A 22,132-nucleotide genomic window follows, 5' to 3' on the forward strand; every position below is an offset into this window, starting at 1 on the left:
AACAAAACAGCCAAACCCCACCAAGTAACTGCTTTAAGAGAATGCTAATTGGTAAGAGAATGCTAAGGTGTTTTAAAAAATACCTCCACTTAGAATGGCAACAAGCAGGAAGATCCAAATGCTCAAAATATTCAATTAAAAACACAATCAATCTGACTTCAAGATTTCATTTACTTAAAAATACCCAAATCACTTCGGTTAGTGTGGAACATTTGTATACTCTTCCCTGACCAAGGAAAAACAAAATGTGTGAGAGGAAAAAAAAAGTATTGTATTAAAAGCATTGGTTCAATTAAAGAATAATGTACTATTATAAGAACAAGAGCCAGGTGGTGGTGGCACACGCCTTTAGTCCCAGCACTCAGGAGGCAGAGGCAGGCAGATCTCTGTGAGTTCGAGGCCAGCCTGGGCTACCAAGTGAGTTCCAGGAAAGGCACAAAGCTACACAGAGAAACCCTGTCTTGAAAAAAGCCAAAAACAACAACAACAAAAAACCCAGAGATGGAAAGAAAAAAACCGAATAGAGCATCATATTTAAAGCCAAATTATCTATCTGGGCCAACAAGATGGCTCAGCACATGTAAAGGTGCTTGCTGCCAAGCCTGACAACCTGAGTTCAATTCCCTTATCCACATAGTAGAAGGTGAGAGTCGACTCCCAAAAGTTGTCCTCTGGGCTCCACATGCACACCATGACACACATATACTCACACACACACATATGTACACACAAAATAAGTAAAAAGAATACATATCCATATTAAACATAAAACAAACAAGATGACAAGTCCATGTTCAAACGTAACTAAGCAGGCAGGCAGCTTAGTCTAAGAAAGAGTGGTTTGAAAAGAGGAAAGAGGGGGTTGGGGATTTAGCTCACCCAGTGATACAGCTGTTTCTTGTACCTCCAAATCTGAGTACTCTTTCTATGTCAGTATAAAAACAGAAGGATCAATAGTATTTAGGGATCTGCTCAACTAAGGATAGGGTCATAAACTGTTACTTTGTAATGTCCTAAATTGACAGAAGGTAAGAGGATAAGGAGGTCACTGTTATCCTTGAATATATTAGGCCTATCTAAAACAACAACAATAACAAAGTCAGTAATTACACAAGGGCTTGAGCATAGCTCAGTGCCAGACCTGCTGGAGGCCCAGGTTTGATCCTCAACAGCTCCCTCTAAAAACTTATGCAAATTCATTGTGATGCTGAAATCCCTCAAAAAAATAAAAGCAATTTTTGTTGTTGTTGTTGTTGTTTCAAGACAGGGTTTCTCTGTGTAGCTTTGGGCCTTTTTCCTGGAACTCACTTGGTAGCCCAGTCTGGCCTAGAACTCACAGAAATCCACCTGGCTCTGCCTCCCAAGTGCTGGGATTAAAGGCGTGCGCCGCCGCCACCACCACCCGGCAAAAGGGATTTTTATAACTAACTGGTGCTCTGAAACCAAAATGTCACAGAAGTAAATGTGTTTGTCTCGGGCGACAGCGCATCAACCACTTAATCAGAAGAAGCCCACGTTATAAACCACAGCACAAACCATGTGTGCACGGATGTCCAGAGAGCATCCAGCTACTGAGACTGCAGGACAGCTTCCTGGCCACCAATCAGCTCCGGCCAGCATTCATGCCATGAGACTCATCTCAAACAGGCAAACCGTAGCCTGGTGGAGAGGGCAGAGCCATCAGTACGAGCAGACATTCCACAAGCACCACTGAACGTGTAGGGGGAATTTTATGATGGAAGGCAGAGGGTTCTCTCTCTCTTAAGGCCCTATTAATTTCATCTGTCTGAGACATGTAGATGTTGCTTTTGAGTGGACTTTTGTGTGGTCTGACTGTACTCTTTAAAAGCTCTAAGTAAAAGAACATAACTTCTACAACAGAAGAAAACAACGTTCAGTAAAGAAAATAACGAATATTTAAGAGACCACACAAATTCAGTGGCATGCGCCTTCTCCTGAGTTCCAGAATCGGACTGGGAGGACATAACGGGGCTCTGAGACCCTACACTGTATCTACATCTAGTGGTGGTTTTACCAGGATGTATGCAACCATGAAAGTCACTCAATGCATGAGGTATACCGCACACATATCCCAACTCAAAATTAAAAACGGATTGGAAAACTAACCACAGAACAGCCCAAGTCTTGCCTCAGATAAATACTTTGCAAAGACCACATCTTTCCAGTAGATATGAACACACGCTGCAAGACCCATTCAGATCTAAATTTTGAAAATCATAACCGAGCACAAGCTGTTCCCTCTGCCAAAAAGCCAAGGTGTTGTCACATTTCATCTCATTCATAACAGATGGAAATGACAAACAGAAGTATTTTAGGAGAAAGACTGACAAGGAAATCTTGGCAGGGGAGTTTTCATCTTTTGTTCATTAAACAGAATCACGCTGCGGTAGACTGGATTGTTGTTTGGCAAACATTTCACCCCCTTCCCTGGACCTCCACAGGAGGCTACTTACTGTGCCCTACACAGATAGCGGGCTTTGGCACATGATTTGCTTGGGCAGTAGGATGTTAAGATATACGACATAGCTGGGCCATGGTAGCACGTGGCTTTAATCCCAGCACTTGAGAGGCAGAGGCAGGTGGATCTCGGTGAGTTTGAGGCCAGCCTGGTCTATAGAGTGAGTTTCAGGTCAGCCAGGGCTACACAGACACACAGGAAAACCCTGTCTCAAAAGAAAAAAGAAGAAGAAAGATAAAGAGGGAAAAAGACGTATAACATAATCAATCTTGGGTGTGTGTTGGTGCATTTGGCCTTGGTCTCTTGTGCTACTGACTTGTGTTCACAGAGGCTGGGGGTGTAGGAGAGAGAAACTGGCCCGGCATATGGCTTGGCTGAGTCTAGTTCACCAGAATCCTAGACAATGCGCAGCTGAGTGGAAGATGAGGCGTGTACTGGGTCTGCATTCTGGGGCAGTGTGTGAGGGATGCCATTTGAGAACAGAGAACCCGTTCATGGAGGCGCTCCAAGTTCTGCAGCCAGGCACCTCCGCAGCTGGTCTAGACGGAACTGTCTCAGCTTAAGGCTGAGGCGGCCCAGGGTGTAAGGGCCCTGCGCTGAGACACACTTGAGCACACTCCACCAGCTGGGCGTGACTTCCACTGCGACTGTGCTTTTCCATTCCTGCTTGTTTCCCTTCTTGAGCTCCAGGAGGGAGTGTACGGCCTGAAGTTCCTCATCAGACTCTGCTTTCCAGAGAACACACACTTCACATGTGCCGCTACCACACAACGCTACCTCACATGCACGTGTTTAGTACTAACTACTGATTTGCTCAGGGACAATTCCATAAAACCTTTTAACTCCAGCACAAATTACAGCATTCAAGATGTTAAGTCAACTCAAAACTTAGTGAACTTTCCAGCAGAAGGTGAGTATCAACTCTTATGAATAAATCCACAACTAGGATCAAAATAAAAGTTCTTTTTTAACCCCCAGAGCTGAGGACCGAACCCAGGGCTCTACCACTGAGCTAAATCCCCAACCCCATGTAAAAGTTCTTATACATAAAAAGTGCACCATTCACTTGCAATTTCTGCTTTGGCGGGAACCAAATTCAGAGAAGGTCACATTTCTTTCCTTTTTTTTTTTTTTAAATTAATAGAGAAAGGATTTACTTATTTTTTTTTTCTAATTGAAAATATTCTTTTCTCATATAGTAGATCCCGATTTCAAGCCTTAGAAGAAATTACAGCTGGGCACGGTGGTGCACGCTGATAATCCATGCACTTGGGGGCAGAGGCAGGAAGATCAAGAGGTCAAGTCTAGACTCACATACTTACTGAGCTTTGGGCTAGCCTGGGCTATACGAGACTCTGCTAAACTACACTTCCACACCCCTCTGTTGTATAGGATTGTCCTTTGAGCCAAACTGCCACCACCATCCTGAGTTCAGCTGTGCCTGCTTGCCAACATTCGTCACAGACTTGCTGACTATTGAGGTTCCTTCTGAGAACAGGAGGAGGGGTGGGGAAGATAGTGGGACCTGAACCCAAGTATCCAGCCACACCTCCCAACCAGCTGCATGCAGTTTTACCCTAATTGTACCTGGCCTGGAAGAGACATAAAAGATACAGGCTGAGAAAGTCTGGATGCTGGTGATGAGGCCATTATGCAGCCCCGAGGAAGCCACCATCCATGCTGGAAGCAGACCTCCCAGTGTGGATGCTATGGGGTCACCCACACTCTGCAAGTAACCCTAATAAACTTGTTGGTTCCCCAGGGAGAACTTTGGTGGACTCAAACTATGGTTTGCCATTGGGGGGGCCTTATGAGGTAGGGGCAGATGTTACCTTGCCACATCCAAAAATGTAGAATTTGAAATATATTAGAATAATTGGGAATATACATGTTTAATTCCCATAAAGAACTAATTTATATTATAAACCTTATTTCACCAGAAATAAACCAATACTTCAAATAAAAAGTTATAAAATTAGGAAAAAATTCGAAGCACATAATAAGGAAAATACTATAAATCAAAATGTTCTAGTTAAAGCCACATTGGTAGAGGAGCACTTACAATTGATAAGGATTGCTAAAAATGGTCTTAAAGAAGATACCCGGCCTGGTGAGCCACATAGCACTTGGGTGGCTGAGGCAGAAGGACTCCAAGTTCACGGTCAGCCTAAGCTACACAGCAAGATTCTGTCTCCAGTAAGCAAACAAACAAATAAATCAGGAAAAGAAGTGTCAAAGTATATCTAGAAGTAGAAAACAAAGAGGAAAATTAAACAGAAAACATGCAATAAAATTTCATTTTTATGAATTAAAAAGGTAAATAGCAAAGTGCGCTTGCTCTCTCTGTCTCTCTGTCTCTCTGTCTCTCTCTCTCACACACACACACACACACACACACACACACACACACACACGCACACGCACAGCACACACACACATACACATACACACACACACTCACACGACAAATGTCTATCTATTAGCAAGATTTTAGAGCCATAAAAGAGTTGTTTCCTCTTCTCTAATGGACACAACTGGGACAACTGGTCAACCGGAATAAAGCCCCTTCATTAAACTATTGTAACAGCGCCATGTTATACTATGTTAGTGCAGGAGAAAATTATCACTTAGGAACAAACACTTAGTAATAAAGAAATATCCATTCTGAAACTTACTCTCAAACTGTCTGGAAATAACACATGCATAGTTAAAAACTGACAGGTGGCCATTTAGGTAACTCGTGGGTAGTTAAAACTGATAGGCAGCCATTGTGTTTGGCCTGAGTGCCTGCAGTGGGCCCCACCAGACTAGACCAAATCAGAATGGAGCCCCTTCTGCAGCAGCCAACTGAAGAAACGGAACAGGAGTCTCATACCCACAAACGTTAGGACCCCATTTCTGGAAGGCCACAGATAAAGTGTTGTCCGATGCTGGAAATGTAGGTAAAAGCCAGTGAGAGTCTTACATTCAACTGCTCCCGGTTTGTCTCTTGACCATAGAGAGAGATGATGAAGCAGCTGAGGGACAAAGGTAACTAACTGCTGTGGAACTGACCGGACAGGAACACAGGAGGCCTTTATACTAGACTGTTTGTAAAGACACCGTTTTTAGTAAGATATTATAAGCATAAGCGGTTATCAGCTCACATCTGTAAGCCCAAACCTCTTTTCAAACAGTCTAGAGTACCTAACATTCTCAACTATATTCTCCTCACATTCAAATACAGTGATCTTCTGAGGTTTCCTGTATTAGTGTCTCACTCAAGGAGAAAAGTAAAGTACTAGCTGATGAGGCTCAGTTGGTAGAATACTGTATCTAATATGCACAAAGCCCAGGGCCCAATCACCAGCACCAAATAACACCAGTTACAGTTATGCACACCTTCATCCCAGCACTCAGGCTGTACAGCCAGGAGGTTTAGAAGTCAAGACACAGGAAGCTAAAGGCTGGACTAGGATATTTACAATCTTGGATTTGGGGGCAGCAACAGGGTTCAGTGTGTAAAGGCGCTTGCCGCCAAGCCGGACAACCTGAGTTAACTCCCCAAGCTGCCATCTGACAGGCATGTGCACAAATGTGCAGTAACACAGAGTCAGGGAGACGGCCCAGTGGGTGTGGCCAACACTTGCTGTGTAAGCACCTGGATTTTTAAATTCAGGGGTGGCCTCACACATACCTGTGACCCCTGCACTGTGGTGAATGGACAGGAAGATCCCTGGAACTTGCTGGCTGGTGGCCCAAATTCAAGAGACTCTGACTCAAGGGAATAAGGTGAACAACAATAGAACAGGATATTTGATGTTCTCCTCTGGTGTCTGCATGAGTACACACACACACACACACACACACACACTCACGTTTTAATATATATATTATATCTATTTGTGTGTGTGTGTGTGTGTGTGTGTGTGTGTGTGTGTGTGTGTATCATATATATATTGCTGGGCAGTGATGGCACACACTTTTAATCCCAGCACTGCTGAGCAAAGGCAGGTGGATTTGAGTTTGAGGCCAGTCTGGTCTACAAGTTCTAGGACAACCAGGGCTACACAGAGAAACCCTGTCTTGAAAAACTAAAACAAAACAAAAAACAAACAAACAAACAAAAAACTACTACTTTGGTGAAACAAAGGAACAGACCTGTCTGATCCAAAAGTAGAAACTACTAGACTCAGGCCCAGATTTTAAGTGAACTCATGCATCTAACAGGCACTGTGCTTGGTGCTAAGAGTCATCAATGAAGAGAAGCTGCTATGTGAGAAGCGAATGTTTGATGGAAGAAAGGAGGGAGAGGAGGAGAGAGAGAAGAATCACAAGCAAAGGCCCAGGACAAGCCAAGGGTGGTGGCACCCACCTTTGATCCCAGCACATGGAAGTCTGTGAGTTCCAGGCCGGCCGGAACTACACAGTGAGATCCTGTCAACAACAACAACAACAAAGAAATCCAAGCCAGGAAACTGCCTGAAAGGAGTCCTAGGACACTCAGAGTCTGGGGAGAGGAAGGTATAACGGGAATTTGTATTATGTCATAAATACAATGAAATGATACCACAGGCTCCCTGGGTGGGGGAAGAGGCGCACTTTTAGAAGATCGGCCGCGTTACAGGCATTAGAGCTGCCCCGGTATCTGAGTCCATCTCTTATTGAACCCACACTGCCAGCCCTCCTCAGTCCAGACCTGTCACCAGGAAGTCTTAACTCTAGCCCTGCCTGTCACTAATCCAAAGAGACAAGTCTTTGTGCAGTTTATGGACAGTGCTGTGCCCTGGACTCACCACCTGGAGAATACCAGGTTTTCAACGCTACCGCACAAAGATTCCTTTTTCTTTGACTCTGCCGCCCAAATGACTTAGTTTTCAGAGTCCAAGAGGGAGAGAAAAGCCAGAGCCCTGCTTCTCCAGGAGTGAGACACCAGGACACTAGCAATGCTGGCGCCGCTCTGCAGGCCAAGGGGTGGGTGGCCTTGAGGCCACCACCACACACTGAGGGACGAGTAGGCTGGCACGCTACTAATTCCAGTCACAACAGTCCAGCGATGTGTCAGTCCAAGACAGACTGTATACATGTCACACGAAACACTGGCGCCACGGTCGCATTGCCTAGTGACTCCACAGCCACCTTTGTTTGTGTGAGACCGCCATAATGTTCCCACACGACATGAGGCATGGTTTGACTGTAATACTGGCCATCCCTCAAGTGAGAGGCTCAGGGGGAGAAGGTGCCGGCTGCTGTTAACACTTCTAACTGATGCTCTCCCCTCTGCATACTAAAATACTTTCTATTTTAGGAAGTAAGTGACATGTATGGAACCTCCATGAGTTCAATGTATTTTGCTTTGTTTTGGCTTTTTTGTTTTGTTTTGGCTTAGTTTTAGTTTTTCAAGACAGGGTTTCTCCGGGTAGTCCTGGCTGTCCTAGAACTCACTCTGTACACCAGGTTGGCCTCAACTCAGAGATCCGTCCGCCTGTCTGGCCTGTGGGAGCTGGAATCATGTATCACCACCCCTGGAGCTCTGCATTATGTTTGGTTTGCCTTTTTGAGACAGTGTCTCATAACGGACTTTGAACTCTTGATCTGCCTGCCTCTACCTCCCAAGAGCCAGAATTGCAGGGGTACACCTCCATGCCCAGGGGCTTCCGTATCTTTTAACAAAGTAAATCCTGAATATCTTGGATTAGCAACACTTGAAATTAGACTTCAAAATGGGGAAGTCAGAACCAGGCATGTACCACTGCCTGCCCCCAAAATATTACTGCTGATTGACAAGAAGTATAGGTGTCCTGGATGAACAAATGGTCTAGGAATTCTAAAGCCTGCTGGAGTTCTCCCCAGAACAATCCCCAGGAAAATCAACAGCGGAAGACCACTCTGACCCTTTCACACGTCCCTTCTGGCACGCCACCCCCAAACTCTGCACCCATGGCTTAAGCCCCAGTTTTAACCAGGCCCACTCAGTTTGTACATAAATTCCCAGTACCTAGAGAGTCCAAGTGAACCTGAAGCCACAGTAGTTTGAATGGTAAGCCAAGGCATTGGCTTTCTGTCTGTCTGTCTGTCTCTCCACCTGTCTATCTCTGTGTGTGTCATTCTGTCCGTCTGTCTGTCTTTCTCACACACACCCTACATCTTCAAGACTATCTAACCAAGAAAGACTGCAGCCTAAGCGTTCTAATGAAGAGGAGGCACAAGGTGGGTAGAAAGGGCAGCTGGTGGAGCAGGCCAGGCCTCAGTAGAGACAAGAACAAATGGATACGATTCACCATGCCAGCCCACCACTGCCGAAGCCTCCAAGTCCACTTCTGTTTAAAGACAGAAAAACTGTGTGTGTGTGATGGTGCATGCCTTTGATCTCAGCATGTCGAAGGCAGAAGCAAGTGGATCTCTGGGAATTTGAGGCCAGTCTGGTCTAGTGACCCAGTGCAGGCCAGCGAGGGCCACACTGTGAGACTGTCTCTAAATAAATAAATTTATCTATCTTAAATTATTTACTACTGAAGTTTTGAAAATAACGTTTGTGATGTAAAGGTGATTTCCAAATGACTGATAAAAGTAAATGAAACACTGGAGGGTTGGAGGGCACCTTCTTAAAAACCTGTTATGGAGTGCACACACCTGTTAATCCTAGCACGTGAGGCCAAAGGATAAGAAGTCATCTGACTTACGTCCCACAAATCACACCCAGGTCACAGCCCAGACACACCCACACGTCACACTCACACAAGTGTCACAACAGACACACCCACAGGTCACACAAGTGTCAGGGCGCAGACACACCCACACGTCACACAAGTGTCACAGCAGACACACCCACATGTCACACAAGTGTCACAGCACAGACACACCTACACGTCATACACACAATAATAATAAGTGAAAGTAGGTCTTTTATAAATGCACAGATGTTTACAATCAGTCCTTTTACAGTATATCTTTTATATACAGTCCACAGGCATGGTGGCATCACCTGACGTCTTGATGGCTCTGAAGGCTGAGGCAGGATGGTTGTCTTGAGCCCAAGAGTTTCAAGTCATCCTGGACAACATAGCAAGACTTCAGCTCAAAAGGGAAAATACACACGTACTTCTGGGATATTAAATAACACACAATGTATGTAACGAAGAGCCTTCGCTGACAAGCCACACACTGAGCTCTGCCCTCTTCCTGAACAAATAAATAAATCCCCTCGGGAGGCACTGTGTGTTCACCAGCCATGGGACAGTCACTGTGGCTTCCCAAGCTCACACACAGGACAAAGGTGGTCACCCTACAGACCACCGCCAGGCAAACCAGCTCCAATCACCAGCTGCCACCCAGCTCAGTGCTGGTCAGGGACTGGCTTTCCCACTCTGGATCCTCAGTCAGGGCAGACAGAACCCGCCAGAGTGTAATAGGAGAACAAGCCAAGTTTTATAAGCACAATTTCCCAAGATAACACTCCACCTATATAAAGCAAGAGTGTGCAATATTGGTGTGTTGGGGGTAGGGGGCTTCCCAGTTCTTTTCTTTTTTTTTTTTTTAAGACCAGTTTTTTTTTTTTTTAAAGATTTATTTATTATGTATACAGAAGAGGGCACCAGATCTCATTACAGACGGTTGTGAGCCACCATGTGGTTGCTGGGAATTGAACTCAGGACCTCTGGAAGAGCAAACAGTGCTCTTAACCACTGAGCCATCTCTCCAGACCCCCAGTTCTTAAAATGATAAGGGAAAGCTTTTGTTGGCTGGCTGTCGCTCAGCGACAGAAGACATGGCCAGAACGTATAAAGCTCAGTTCAATCCCATCATTGCCACCACCAAAACCGAGGAAGACAGACAGGAAGGCGCGATTTATGCTCCTCACTCAGACCAGGGGAACACAGGAGGAGGATGGACAACAAGTTGCACACTTCAGATAGACTCAGATCTGTTACCAGGAGCCTTGGCTCGTCAGTCAATGCTTATTACGTGGAACTTTGCAACGACAAACAGATTAACAAAATAAACTATAAAGAGGGGCTGGAGAGACGGCTCAGAGGTTAAGAGCACCGACTGCTCTTCCAGAGGTCCTGAGTTCAATTCCCAGCAACCACATGGTGGCTCACAACCATCTGTAATGAGATCTGGCGCCCCCTTCTGTATATATAATAAATAAATAAATCTTTAAAAAAATGAAAGTCTTTATAAAAAAAATAAATAAACTATAAAGAAACACTGGGATGGCTCAAGGGTAAAGGTACTCACTGCTAAGCCTGATGACCTGAATCCCTGGAACCCACAGAGAAGGGGGGGTGCCTTTAGAAGGCGTTCCTCTGACCTCCGCGTGTGCGCGCGAACACACACACACACACACACACACACACACACACACACGTACACACGTACACACACACACACACAGTGCAGATTACACTGAGACTGCATTTGGGGTTATAAATTTCCATCCTGGTATGCAGAATGATTTTGCAACATGTGGGCATATTCTAAAGGAGCAGGTCCCTGTGAATCGGCTCCAATCAATACCAGCTGTAGCAGAGAATAATTGTACATGAGTTCACAAAAGATGCTGTGGAGTTTAAAATACAAAATTATGAGAAACAGCAAAAAAGAAGTGTTTATAAGTATAAAAGAATGTAAAAAATATGAGTCAGGCGCAGAGCCTGAGGCAAGAGGTTCTTCTGAGCCCAGAGTTCAAGGCCCTGTTAAACCTAAGCAACAAAGCAAGATCTCAAGAGGCTCTGGGTTTGATCCCCAGCACTCATGTAAGGCTCACACCTTTCTGTAACTCCAGTTCTACAGGATCTGACACCCTCTTCTGGCCTCTATGGGCACTGCACAAACATGTCACAGAAATGCATGAAGGCAAAACACCCATACACACAAAACATTTTTAAAAATCTTTAAAAACAAAAAACCAAAAAAACTAACACCGGGCGGTGGTGATGCATGCCTTTAATCCCAGCGCTCAGGAGGCAGAGCCAGGTGGATCTCTATGAGTTCAAGGCCAGCCTGGTCTCCAAAGCGAGTTCCAGGAAAGGCGCAAAGCTACACAGAGAAACCCTGTCTCGAAAAAACAACTAGATGGATGGATGGATGGATGGATGGATGGATGGATGGATGGATGGATGATAGATAGATAGATAGATAGATAGATAATAGATAAAACTAATTTGGGAGGTAAATCTGTACTCATGCTTCTGTGATAAAAGATTCAAGTTGTAAACAACCAAAATACAAGCGTATTTTGGAAGAAAGACTAAGGCATTGATGGAAAAAAACAAAGACAAAGCTTTCTCCAAACAACACTCAAGCCTGACATGATGGCACACGATAGCACCTCACTAGTGTGGGGCCAAAATGGGAAGACTGGGGGTTCAGTGCCAGCCTAAGCTACATAGCATTCCCACGTCAAACAGGGAGAGTAATGCTGAGTGTCAGGCTTAGCCACACTTAAAATCAAAGTTCTCCTATGTCCCCCACCCAACACCCATGACATACAAGTACACTCATGGGCACCACACACTCACACACACACACAAAAATTAAATTAAAACAACAATAAAACCCACAACAAACCAGTAATCCCAGCACAGGTAGAAGCAGGAAGATCAGAGTTTCAAGGCCATCCTCATCTACATAGTGAGTTCAAGGCCATGAGTCCCTGCCTCAAAAAAAAAATTTTTGAGATGATTTTGTGTGTGTGTGTGTGTGTGTGTGTGTGTGTGTGTGTGAAAGGTATGAATATGAGCCAAATACAATATGTATGAAAATATCATAATAAAGTCCATTATTTGTGCACTAAAAGTTATTAAAATTTTACCCCCCAAAATTGACACATAGTTACCACAGCAATAGTCTCAACAGTGATAGCAACAGGATTCTTTTCGTATAAAAAGAAGAAAATACTGTAAGTGGTCTACCACCCAGTAAATGAACAGAGAAAAGCACAAAGCGAGGAGAAACAGCATCCCAGAATGGTGAGTTCGCCTCCCGCATAACTTTTCCCCCCACTCTATACCTCTTCCTTAGCACTTCTTACTGGTCTCAGCTTACAGACAAGGTGGCTCTGGAACCCGGTTAACCAACCAGCTATCCTGCATCAACTTAGAAGTCAATGGCCAACCGTCAGAGAGCTCCGAGCCTCCAGCACTGGCCTAATGGTTTTATTATAGTTAAGCAAGTAGCCAAAGAAAAAACCTCAAAATGGCAAAAGGCATCTTACCAGGGTGATGTCTCGGGAGGCTGCCGCCGCGCTCATATGCAAGCTAGGCTGCCTCACGGAGCTGCTGCAATCCAGGGCACGGGCGAACGTCCCAACGGCACTGAGGAGGCCGAACACAGATGAGAACAGTAGGTTATTCCTTTAAGAAGAGGTTACCTTGCTTATTTATTTTATGGTATGTATATTTAGCCTACATGCATGCAAGAGCGCCATGTGCATGCCTGCTGCTTGAGGAGGCCAGGGTGGGAGGGAGATGCTGGATCCCTCAGAACTAAGGTGCCATGAAGGTGCTGGGAATGGGGGTCCCCCCACCGCAGGAGCAGCAAGTGCTCCTAACCACTGAGCATCTCTCCAGCCCCTCTGTCCCAGTTTGCTTTCCTGGGCTGGGATAAACACAATGAACAAAAGCAGCTTGGGGAAAGGTTCATCTGGCTTCCACGTCCCCGGCTACGGTACATCACTGAGGGAAGCCAAGGCAGGAAAGCAGAAGCAGGAACTGAAGCAGAGACCATGGAGGGGTGCTGCTCGCTGGCTCGCCGTCCACGGCTTGCTCAGCCTGTGTTTTCTTATGTCCCAGGACCACCTGCCTAGGGGTGGCCTCGCTCACAGTGGGCTGGGCCTTCCCATATCAATCATTAATCAAGAAAGCGCCCCCTTAGACTTACAATCCAAGAGGGGTACTTTCTCAGTTGAGGCTCCCCCTTCTCAGATGACCCCAACTTGTGGCAAGTTGCCAAAAAACTAACAAGCACACCTGCCTGTTACTTCTTTTTAGTGTGTGTGTGTGTGTGTGTGTGTGTGTGTGTGTGTGTGTGTGTGTGTGTGTGTGTGTGTGTGTGTGTGTGTGTGTGTTTTGAGGGGATGCAAAACCATATGTGTGTGTGTGTGCACAGACGTCAGCTCCAGTGTTGGTGGTAAAGGCTGTCCCCTTTATTTTTGAGGCTGTCGTTCACGTTAGAAGCTAAGGGCTTACTTACATCTAGGATGGCAAGCTAGAAAGCTCCAGGGCCTCCCCATCTGCCTCCCCAGCCCGGGACTTATGAGCACACACTCATCTTTGTACCCGGGTCCTGGGGTTGAACTTAGGCCTTCCTGAATTAGCAGCGTGAGCTTTTGCTGACTGAGCTACCTCCCTAGTCCCTGCTTTTATGCTTTATCGGGAAGCAGGAAGTAGAGCAGAGACCTTGCAGAAGGACTACATTTTGGAGTAACAAATAAACTGTAAAGAAAGGAAAAAGCTTGTGTGGGGTGTTTACCCATCAACCCCACAGCTCCCCAGAGTTTTCTTGAGTGCGAGCAGCAGGAAATATTAGATAGAAGGATTTATAGTGTGAAGATAAACAGATAGAAAATAAAGGATAGCCTTGAGTGGGCCTGGGACCTTTTCCAACCGGCCCTGACTGTCTCTGCCTCAGGGTATTTTTATATAGAGACGCCAAGCGGGTAGAGCAAAAGACCTCCGACCTCCCCCCTCCCCGGCTCAGCCAAGTGCAGACCATCTCAGACACCTGCAGTCAGGCCCATGGTCCTAATCATTCTCTATGCAGACCTGCTGAGTAAAGCCACAAGGAACCCGAAAATGGGCTCCCACAGGGTTGTTGGATGTTTGGAAACTAAGCATAAATTGAAAAGTATTTTTCTCTTTTAAGATTTAATACAAACAGAGTTATCCTAACTGAGAAGTGAAATTTTCAGAAATCTGAAACTCCACATGACACAATGAAAAATTCCACGCTATGAAACTCTGTTTCATGTACACAACCATTTGAGATTTTGTTTGAGGGGCTAGAGAGGTGGCTCAGCAATTAAGAACTTGGCTGCTCTTCCAGAGGACCTGGGTTCAACTCCCAACACCCACATGGCAGCTCACACCTGCCTGTAACTCCAGTTTCAGGGGATCTGACACCTTCACACAGCATACATACAGGCAAAGACACAAAAGCACATGAAATGAAAATAATTAAAAAAAAAAAAAAAAGATTTTACACGAAGGGTGGTGTAGTGGTGCATGCATGCTTTTAATCCCAGCACTCGGGAGGCTGAGGCAGGAGGATCTCTATGAGCTGGAAACCAGCCTGGTCTACAAAGTGAGTTCCAGGCCAGTCAAAGGTACATTGTGAGACCCTATCTCAAAACAAAACAACAACAAAAAGGTATTGTTAAAGGTGGGGCTGGGGGCTGAAAAGATGGCACAGTGGTTAAGAGCACTGGCTGTTTTTCCAGAGGTCCTGAGTTCAATTCCCAGCCCCCTCACAGCAGCTCACAACTCCACCTCCAAGGGAATCTGATATTCTCATACAGCAATCTGCAGATATTGTGCCGGGCAGTGGTGGCGCACACCCTTAATCCCAGCACTCGGGAGGCAGAGGCAGAGGCAGGCAGATCTCTGTGAGTTCAAGGCCAGCCTGGTCTACAAAGTGAGTTCCAGGAAAGGCGCAAAGCTACACAGAAAAACCCTGTCTTGAAAAAACAAAAACAAAAGATATTGTAGTGAAATTACTTTAAGGCTGTGTAAGATTCATACAAAACATAAAAGAATTCCATGTTTAGTCTTGGGACCCATCCCCCAAGACAACTCTTCACGCAGACATAGATGCCAGAGCAGAAACAAAGCGTAAACCTGGACTCAGAAGCTCTGGTTCTGAGCGTTTCAGCATATGTAGGTAATTATCATTCAAGCAAGCACAAAACAAACCTGTGTGGTCATGGAGAAGGAAAGGGAAGAGAGTCTAAAATGCCACGGGGCACATCATTTGGTATTCATATGTGCTCAAAATAGGAGGAGGAAATTCACGGAGCGTTTGACTACCACAAGTTCTAAATATCAATTGTGAAATCCCAGGAACGTTTTCCACCCAGAATGTTATAACAGAACCACTTCCTGTGGAGGCTCAAAAGAACACATTCTTACTATACCATTTGAAAAAGCAACTTCCACAGCACTGATTTCCATTTGTAATAATCTAGAGCCTTTCTGTATGCTGGAACCTTAACCCCAAGAGGTGCAGGATCCACAGACTGCCTGCTTTGCTGGACATGATAGCTCGGGAAGATTTCCTTGTATCATTTTACTTAAAATCTAATATATATGAAAAAGCAAACCCTACCACACTATACAGATACCTTAACCCCAAGAGGTGCAGGATCCACAGACTGCCTGCCTCGCCAGACACGATAGCTTGGGAAGATTTCCTCATATTATTTTATGTAAAATCTAATATAGGGAGCTGGAGAGATGGGTCAGTGGTTAAGACCACCACTTGCTCTTTCAGAGGACCTGGGTTCAATTCCCAGCACCCACGTGACAGCTCACAGCTCTCTGTAATTCTAGTTCCTGGGAACCCGACACCTATGGCAAAATACCAATGCACATAAAGTTATATAAAATTTTTAAAAATCTAATATATATGAAAAAGCAAACCCTACCACACTATACAGATATTTAGTGCTCACAAAGTGATTATACCCAGAGTCTAACCAACACTCAAGAAACAGATGATGGCCAACCCTTCCCACACTCCTTCCCAAAAGAAACTACCATCCTAGATTTTAAAAAACAAAACAAAACAAAAACAGAAACACAGCTCAGTGTGGTAATCCACATCTCCAATCCAGGAGGCACCAGCAGGAGGATCTCTGTGAGTTTCAGGCCAGTCAGGGCTACACAGTGAGATCCTGTTTCAAACAAAACAAACAAAATCTAATAACTACAAAAATAAAAAATCACACCATGACAGCACCTGGCTATGGAGCTGAGGCTAGCCTATGATGTCATCACTTCGGCTTCCCAAGTGCTGGGATTCTAGGTGTGTGTGCCACCACGCCCGACACCACCAGGATGCTGACATGAAATCACATATATGAGATATGCTGTTGTTGTTTTGTAGCCCAGGCTGGCTTGGGACTATGCAGCCCAGACTGCTATCCAACTCAAAATCCTTGGCCTTGGCCTCCCAAGCACTGGATTACAAATCTATCATAGGCCCCACACCTGGATGCATACTATTTCTTCTCTCTTGCTTAAATCCTTTGAAAGTCATCTCAGATGTTAGCTAGAGTGATATGGATGCATTTTCCCTGAAACGGCGTTCTCTTCTGTCCCCCGCCCCTCCTTCAACTAGACAACATTCCAGTTTGTAGATGCTGCTCTTCCAGCCATTAGCAAGCTCATCTTCCAGGACCCAGGAAGCTGTCTCCTGAGTGTGATATCGGCAGTAAAGCTTACAGGATGTGTGGGAGCCAGTACCAAACCGTTCTTTAGAGGAGCTGTACCAGTTTATAGTCCCCCAGGTGGACGTGACGATGCTGACTGTTCTATACTTGGGCTAACCTCAGCACTTTTACAAGTGCAGGGCTTGGCTAGTGTAATTAAGGTCACATCCCGGCACTACACAGTAAGAAGGCCGGGTGGGTGGGGTTACAACTGCAGTAATGTGGTTGGGATGGCTGCCGGGCACGATGTCGAACATCCAGGAAACTGAGGCAGGAGAATTGCCACAAGTTTGAGGACGGTTTTGCTATAGAGAGTGAGGCCCTGTTTCAAAAAAAAAAAAAACAACCAAAAACTAAAAATAATTGGTTTTGGGTTGGGGATTTCGCTCAGTGGTAGAGCGTTTGCCTAGCAAGTGCAAGGCCCTGGGTTCGATCCTCAGCTCCACAAAAATAATAATAATAATAGGTTTTAATTTGCATTTAGATTCGGTATTTTGGGGTTTTTTTGTTTAATTAAACATTTTAAAGTAGTTTTTATAAAAAAAAAAAAACAACCTCTCATTCACATTTCATAAATGTGGATAGCAAAGAGCAGTCTGAGAAAGAAAAAAAAAAAAACAGAGTGTAAATCAAACTGGAAAACTGCACATCTCTCCAACAATCTAGCACTCAGAGACTTTCCTGAGCATACCACCAGCACCATGTCCACGACTCACAGCTTCTCCCTACTCTCCAGCCTCCTGTGCCGCTAGCCAGCTGCTGCCCCTGCAATGTACACCCAATGCCTCCATCCACTCATTCAGCTCTAAGTGTAGAGGCTCTGTGGTAGCTGAATGTAACTGGCCTCCATAATCTCACAGGGAATGGCATTGTTAGGAGGTGTGGCTTTGTTGGAGTGGGTGTGGCCTTGTTGGAGGAAGTGTGTCAGCGTGGGGTGGGGCTTTTAGGTTTCCTATGCTCAGGACACCACCCAGTGTCTCAGTGGACTTCCTGTTGCCTATAAGATGTAGGACTCTCAGCCACTCCTCCAGCACCATGTCTGCTTACACGCCGCCACGCTCCCAGCCATGATGATAATGGACTGAACTCCTGAAACTATAAGTGAGCCCCCCTCAATTAAATGTTTTCCTTATAAGAGTTTCTGTGGTCATGGTGTCTTTGCACCATAAAAACCCTAAGACAAGCTCTGAACCCTAAGTGCCTGGCCCCCAATAGAGTGTGACCTTCCACGATGATTGTCCTTATAAACAAGGCTGTCTAAATAAACAGTGTAGGATGATTTTCAACAGAAAATAAGAGACTATAGGAGAGACTCTTCCGCCCATTATTTGGGTTGAACTGATTCTAATATTTGCCCACATCTGATTCATGTAAGGAAGTAAACATTATAAATTTGGTTGTAGTCTCTTACAGCCACCATGTGCAATATATCCATAATGAAATCAAACACTGTGCACAACATGGTCTTTTCAAATAAATGAACACAGTATATGCACATAAACAATCATACTCTGTGGACCTTCATTCAATATTTGAGGAGGGTAACCCATCCATTCATCAGTTAGCTGCTTGCTGATGAGGGCCTTTTCTAATTTACCCACCGTTACCATGGTGCGCTCACCTCACCCACTTTCTCTCGGGGTAGCAGTTTTCCCCACAAACCTCGTTTACTCATAACCCAAGGACCAAAATAAAGCCCCGCCCCCATCCGTTGTTTAGGGAAAGAGTCAGAGGAAGAAACAAGGTGACCACGCCTTGGGGTCCCACGCAAGCAGCCGCCTCCATCTTACACAGCCCCGTGTGGCCTCTCCCCTCTTCGCCTTCCCCCCTCTCGCCATCATTTTGGGCTTGATTTTTCTGAGACAGTCTCAGGTAGCCCAGGCTAGCCTCCAACTCACTATGATCCCAGGCTAGCTACAAATTCCTGATCTCTCTGCCTTCGCTCCCAAGTACTGGGGCAGGTGTGTGCTACCACCCCAGACGGGGCGAGACATTTCTACTGGCACCTGAATAATCCAGTTCAGAGTTCAGCAATGCCCAAAATAAAGGGCATGTCGTTTATTAAAGACCTGGGATTCATGGGGTTGGGGATTTAGCTCAGTGGTAGAGCGCTTGCCTAACAAGCGCAAGGCCCTGCCTGGGTTTGATCCTTGGCTCCACCAAAAAAAAAAAAAAAAAAAAAAGACCTGGGATTCAGGATTCAGGTGTTCAATATCTTCCTTGTGCTTCTACTTAAAAAAAAAAAATATATATATATATATATATATATATATATATATATATATATATATACACACACACACACACACACACACACACACACACACACACCTATTTTAAGCCTATCCTTTTGGTTGCTGTTATTGGCTTAGGCTTTTGGCAGTGCTGAGGATTAAACTTGGGATGATGTACATGCTAGGCAAGCAAGTACTCCACCCCAGCCCTTGCTTCTACTTTCTTCATTAATTAAACATTTTCACTTATAACAAATGACAACAGTAAGTTACATTATTTAGTGGACAATGTGACTAGATAGTGGGTTTACTCACAGGACTAGAAAAATAAAAATACAATCAATGGGGTGGGGGCTAGAATATAGAGAGGACATATATATCAAGCAGGACAGCACACATCCTTAATCCACAGACTCAGAAAAGCAGAGGCAGATGGTGCTCTGTAAGTTCAAAAACAGCCAGGCGACACACTGAGACTCTGTCTTTAAAAAAAAAATGAAACAGGGGTTGGGGATTTAGCTCAGTGGTAGAGCACTTGCCTAGCAAATGCAAGGCCCTGGGTTTGGTCCTCAGCTCCAGAAATAAATAGATGGATGGATGGATGGATGGATGGATGGATGGATGGATGGATGGATGGATGGATAGATAGATAGATAGATAGATAGATAGATAGATAATAGGGAGGAAAGATGGAGGGAGGGAGGATAGGGGCTACAGAGACTGCCACTGTTACTGAGGACCTGGGTTTGGTTCACAGCAATCACATGGTAGCTCACAACTGTCTGTTCCTTTAGTTCCAGGAGATCCAATATCTTCTCTGGTCTCCAACAGCAACAGGCACACATACAGTACATATATATACATTCAGGTAAATACTCATATACATACAATAAAATGACATTTTTTAAAAAGGAACTATACACATGTATAAGTTGTTTCACAGAAAGACTTACTAGATAATGGCACACTCACCGGGCTACCACTAAAAACTGGTCAATCTGTCGATCCGTAAGCGGACTATTGGGATCCCAAACTTTAACTTCCAATTTTGATTGCTCCCTCTCATCTGAGTCTCCTGCCCAAAGACAAAAGAAAGGGCGTGTTGTTATTCACACCGTGATGCACATGCTAGAAATACCCAAATGTCTGGCAAACAGTGGTCACGTCTGGGTGCATCCTTTGACAGCAGGTGCACAGAGGTGGTGGTACAAGCAAACCCACAACGTGGCCCGCATCGGCAGCATCAGCAGGCATCTCCTGAGACCCCGGGCCAGGTGTGGTGGTGAATGCCTACCATGCCACTTGGTGGCAGAGACAGAGGAAGGGACCCAAGTTCCAGGCCAGCTAGGACAACACCATGAGGCGATACCTCGACAACAGAAATCGAGTGACTAAACTGTACAGCTTCCCACCTCTCTTTTTCACAGAAGATTGGAGAAATGTAGATCCAGAAACGTCCTTCCACAGCACTGATCCTCCAACCATTTCTTCAGGATCTTTCTTACAAGCACCCAGTGGTGCTCCCAGCTGGGAGGACCAAAGCTGCACCACACATCCTCGAAGCCCTTTCCTGAACTACTGGAAATATCTGCTTCCTAAGTAAAAATTCATCTTTGTTGTACCAGCTGCCACTGCCTGGCAATTTTTAATGTTATGTTTAAATCAGAAACACTCAAGGATGCCATTTATCACCATTTTTGTCAAATATTGCTTGAAAAACTCTAGATGATATACTGGGCTATGAATCAAAGGAGTAATAAGTTACTAGAATAGCATCATAAATATGAATATAGAAAGCTCAGTGGAATTCCAAAGAAAATATAATATGAGAAAAACCCACATTCACTGTGACAATAAAAAATAAGAAATACAGATAACATTGGCAGTGTATTTATACACAGAACTTCTAAAGGAAAAACGATTTGAATAAAAACAGTGAAATGGTAAGTCTTTCTGATAGCATTTTTGTACAGTTCTCTCCTAGGATAAATTTATAAGCACTTAATTTTAGGAGTAGATAAATTATTGTATTAATCTACAAGTTAAATAGTATTAAGCTAATGAGAAACAGGATTAACTCTGAAGGAGATTCTAATACAGAGCAACAGTACAGCAAACAATGCTGAGCTCGGTTGGATCCTCAACAGCACAGAAAGAAAAGTGGATGAAAATACAGAAATAGGGACCTGGGGGCATAGCTCTCGGTGGCTAACATGCTTGCCAGCACGCCCAAAGCCCTGCGCTCCATCCCTGGTACCGCATAAAACCAGGCACGGTGGTTTTGCCAGCTCTTGGGAGATGAAGAAGGCAAGAAGAGGCCAACCTAAGCTACATGAGACCCTATCTCAAAAAATAAATAAAATAAAATAGCACAGAAATATACCAGATACATGTCAATATATATTAGTATATATTTGAAAGTTACAACTGTGAGGCTGGGCACGGAGGCACACACTGTTAATCCCAGCACTGGGCAGGCAGGGGCAGGTGGATCTCGGTGAGTTCCAGGACAGCCGAGGCTACACAGTGAGATCCCGCTCAAAAAGCAAACTGAAACAAACGGTAAAGTCTCTTTCCTGGAGACTAGGGCTCCAGGCTGGCACCAGGCTTCAGCTTTTTCCCCCATAGCCAGCATAAGATTCCGGTTTAAGCTCGCCGCTGGCTTCTAACACAGCAGTGAGAAATCTGCAGTCTACAGTAAGCCTTTGCGAACAAACAACAGGGTGAGCTGGGGGCTGCAGTTCATTGGCTGAGCACTTGTCCAGCATGTGTGAGGCCCCAAGTTCAATCATGAGAGAGAGGGAGGGAGGGAGGGAGGGATAACACGGTTTACAGGGAAATGGACAGAACTTTCAAAATCCTGGGAACTTGTCCTTGGAGCATTAAATAAGTAAATAGTAAGAGCCAAAGCTGAAACCAAGGCTCCACTCTGACATTTGCACGGAGCACAAAGGTCGGTCGATTTTTATCTCCTTAAACCTCGACCCCTGGAGGCTAGTGAGAGGGCGA

General features: G+C 45.0%; 1 protein-coding gene across 6 annotated transcripts in view; it reads right to left on the minus strand.

Annotated features, from left to right (window-relative positions):
* The window catches only part of Mta3 (metastasis associated 1 family member 3), a 126,296-nt gene that overhangs the window by 46,872 nt on the left and 57,292 nt on the right, over positions 1–22,132 (minus strand). For all 6 annotated transcript variants that reach the window (XM_036170405.1, XM_036170403.1, XM_036170404.1 and 3 more), the window contains exons 7-8: positions 20,096–20,198; positions 12,678–12,777 (exon numbers count right to left, since the gene is read on the minus strand). In XM_036170405.1, the coding sequence (XP_036026298.1) occupies positions 12,678–12,777; positions 20,096–20,198 (203 nt within the window). The remainder of the gene's footprint in view (positions 1–12,677; positions 12,778–20,095; positions 20,199–22,132) is intronic.

This window comes from Onychomys torridus, chromosome 21, assembly GCF_903995425.1.
Source record: "Onychomys torridus chromosome 21, mOncTor1.1, whole genome shotgun sequence".
Classification (NCBI taxonomy): domain Eukaryota; kingdom Metazoa; phylum Chordata; class Mammalia; order Rodentia; family Cricetidae; genus Onychomys; species Onychomys torridus.